The 2,864-nt window shown below is 41.1% G+C and overlaps 1 protein-coding gene across 1 annotated transcript; it reads left to right on the top strand.

Annotated features, from left to right (window-relative positions):
- The first annotated feature begins 562 nt into the window (after positions 1–562).
- LOC112276328 (mitochondrial import inner membrane translocase subunit Tim9) lies at positions 563–2,046 on the top strand. The gene is made up of 2 exons (XM_024507552.3): positions 563–739; positions 1,434–2,046. The coding sequence occupies exons 1-2, from the start codon at positions 654–656 to the stop codon at positions 1,618–1,620; spliced, it is 273 nt and encodes a 90-aa protein (XP_024363320.1). The 5' UTR covers positions 563–653; the 3' UTR covers positions 1,621–2,046.
- The last annotated feature ends 818 nt before the right edge of the window (positions 2,047–2,864 follow it).

The following is a 2,864-nucleotide window of genomic DNA, read 5'->3' as shown; positions in this document are numbered from 1 at the left end:
TAAATAAAAATGACATTCTTCTTTTTTGTCACATCAAATCCAACTATGTTCATTTTCTTTAAATTGCACCAAATGTTTTCCTTTATTTCCTAAGTCTGGAAGCAAGGGCCCCGAGGCACTTAATACTCAATATTAAGACATAAATCTCATGATCATTACACATTAAAATATTTTAAAAACATTACTCAATTAAAAAATAAAAAAACTATCATCCATGCGCTCATTAAAGATTTCATATATTTTATATTGAGAAAAACTGATAATTCACGTTGCAAACCCTGAAAGCCCATTTCCACGAGAGTGTTCGGAGTTCACGAGGCGAAGGGGGTTGGGGACAACAAGCACGGCGAAACAACACATTGAAGCGACACACCCCCCAACTCCACCTCCAATTCTGGAGGAGGACCCCCATCGCCGCCAAATCTAGAGGGTGGGGGTATTTCGTTAGCGGCATCGGCGAGACGGCAGAGGTGGTAGAGGAGGAGAAGGAGAGAGGAGGGTTAAGGGTTTAGGTCCCATCATAACCCTACTTTCCTACACTCTTTCGGCTCTCTTTCGTTTCTCCACTCCATCGCTGCGCTTCTTCGGCGGATCGCGCTGATCGCAGTGTCTGACTGTTTGTTGCAAGGGGCTCGGATTTCCGCTTCGTAGCCATGGAGCCAGCCGATTTTGAGGCGTTGCCGGAGGAGGACAAGCACCGTATGTCCTTCATGATCGACCAGCTTCAAGTTCGTGACAGGTTCGTTGAGCGCCGCCTTATTCTTCTCACTTCATAAGTTTTCTTTCCATGTTTGCGACTGCGTGGGGTGTGTTCATGGGACTTTGTGGTGGATTTGAAGTTGTGGGGTTTAGGTTTTTGTGGGTAGTTACTGTCTGAGGACTTGGATCGTTTTTTTGGGAATTTCGTTTTTGTTATGTTCTGTGTTAATTTTGTAAAAAAAATTTTGTTATTTGGTTTTGTTGTAACTTACTACCCGGCGTGGACTGATCGCGGGAAACGTGATTGGTGGGACGTTCTTGCCTGTGAGAGTGTGGTAAATGACTCGAAATAAGGGCGAACCCTAATGTGAAACATTGATAGTGTAGCGAATCAGGCTGCCTTTGCAGCGTTTCTTGTAATCTTTTTATTACAATTGCACGTGCTCTTGCGATCAATCTTGTTTTATGTCCTTATCGTTTATGAAAAGTAGTATAACTACAAAGAGTCTTTAGAAGGCCTTGATGTCTCAAGTAAATATGTAATCGAACTTCAGAGTCTAAATAGAGTATTTTTATTTGTAACAGTGTGATCTATCTGCATAGTAGGTCTCGAAGGTCTTTGAATGCCGCAGTACAATCAGTTTCGAGTGTGGTTATGTTTAGGTCATTCTTACTGCTTTTTTTTTCTAACCTTGCAGTGATATTTCTTGACTTCGTTGTCTCGTGTTTTACAGCTTGAAAATGTACAATTCCTTGGTGGAGAGGTGCTTCTGTCACTGCGTGGAAAGTTTCCGGAGGAAGACTTTGGACAAGCAAGAGGAGACCTGTGTCAAGCGGTGTGCCGAGAAGTACTTGAAGCATTCTATGCGAGTCAGCATGCGCTTTGCAGAGTTGAATCAGGGTGCCGCAACCTCCGATTAACCGTGAAGCGTTAGCCCAACTGAGTGGGTCTAGTTTACTACTTACGAAGTCTTGTTCCTTCAGCCTGGCAGCGAATCTACTTCCTGGCACGTGACCTATTTTTGTGGTGACTTTGACTCATGAATTGTAGAACCGCGCCTTGCAACCCCATTGCCTTGATTCTCAATTCCAATGCACCTACTTGTTTGCTGGTTACTGTATTTGAATAGACAGGCGTGTTGTGTATACATGTGCTCATATTGCACGGTTCCTTGCACAAAGTGGGGTACTTTGCTACTGTGCTGCCGCTTGGAATATTTCAAACTTGGGATTATGTGGAGTAATCATGGGATAGTTTTCTACAAAGGAATCTTGCTTTGAAGGTTCGATTTCTGTACTGCAAATGACTGATGGGAACATCGAAGTAAACAATTGCGTGTTGCTGACTGTAGAGTCTAATTGTTATATTTTCTATTGATTTTTCGTGGGCCCACCTTGTATGGCGACGTATGAATGTTTGGGTTACTAATTTCCTCTTTGAATGAGTAGTCTGGCAGTGTTATACCGACAGAAAAACGTGCACAGCCACTATAGATCGGAAAATACTAGTTAACAATGGCCCCTAGAGATTGAAATCATCACATCATTTTCCGCCTCTTGGTGAAGAATGTACTGCTCATTAGAGAGGTAATTTGGTTGGGATAGGGTTGTTACGTCATCATTTGTGAAGAAAAATCTCAGTGAATAATACGTATTATTCAAACTTCTTATGGATAGAATTGCCTTTGTTATATTCATTAGATCAATTGCAACTTTGACTTAAAAGTTTGATCTGAGGGTTTGTGTATCTGTACGAAAGGTGATGATAAATGATTCTTAGCTACTAACCTTTGAAGAACAGTTAAAAGCTTGTAGTCCAAAAATAGTAAAAGAAAAAATCGAAACAAACCCCTCAAAACAAAAAAAAAAAGACGTTTCTACAAGTGCAGTAAGTAGTGAATGAGATGTGGTCAACTTCTACATCAAAGACTCAAATGCTATATCTTTTGAGACGATTCATATTCTAATTTGATTGCTAAATTCTCATTGTTATTCATCACTGAAATTGAAACACCCGAAACCTAAAATGTGATACATCTTAAGAAACCTATATTTTGGGCTTGAATTATGTTATCAACCCAATGGAATTTCGTTGTAATGGGTGAATGGATCCTCCCATCGAGAGTTGAAATGGGACGACACAAAGGTCATCCACTGCCCCTTGG

The sequence above is a fragment of the Physcomitrium patens genome, chromosome 24 (assembly GCF_059467195.1).
Source record: "Physcomitrium patens ecotype Gransden chromosome 24, ASM5946719v1, whole genome shotgun sequence".
Classification (NCBI taxonomy): Eukaryota; Viridiplantae; Streptophyta; class Bryopsida; order Funariales; family Funariaceae; genus Physcomitrium; species Physcomitrium patens.
The sequence above is the reverse complement of the archived record's forward strand: the minus strand, read 5'-3'. Positions and strand labels throughout refer to the sequence as shown.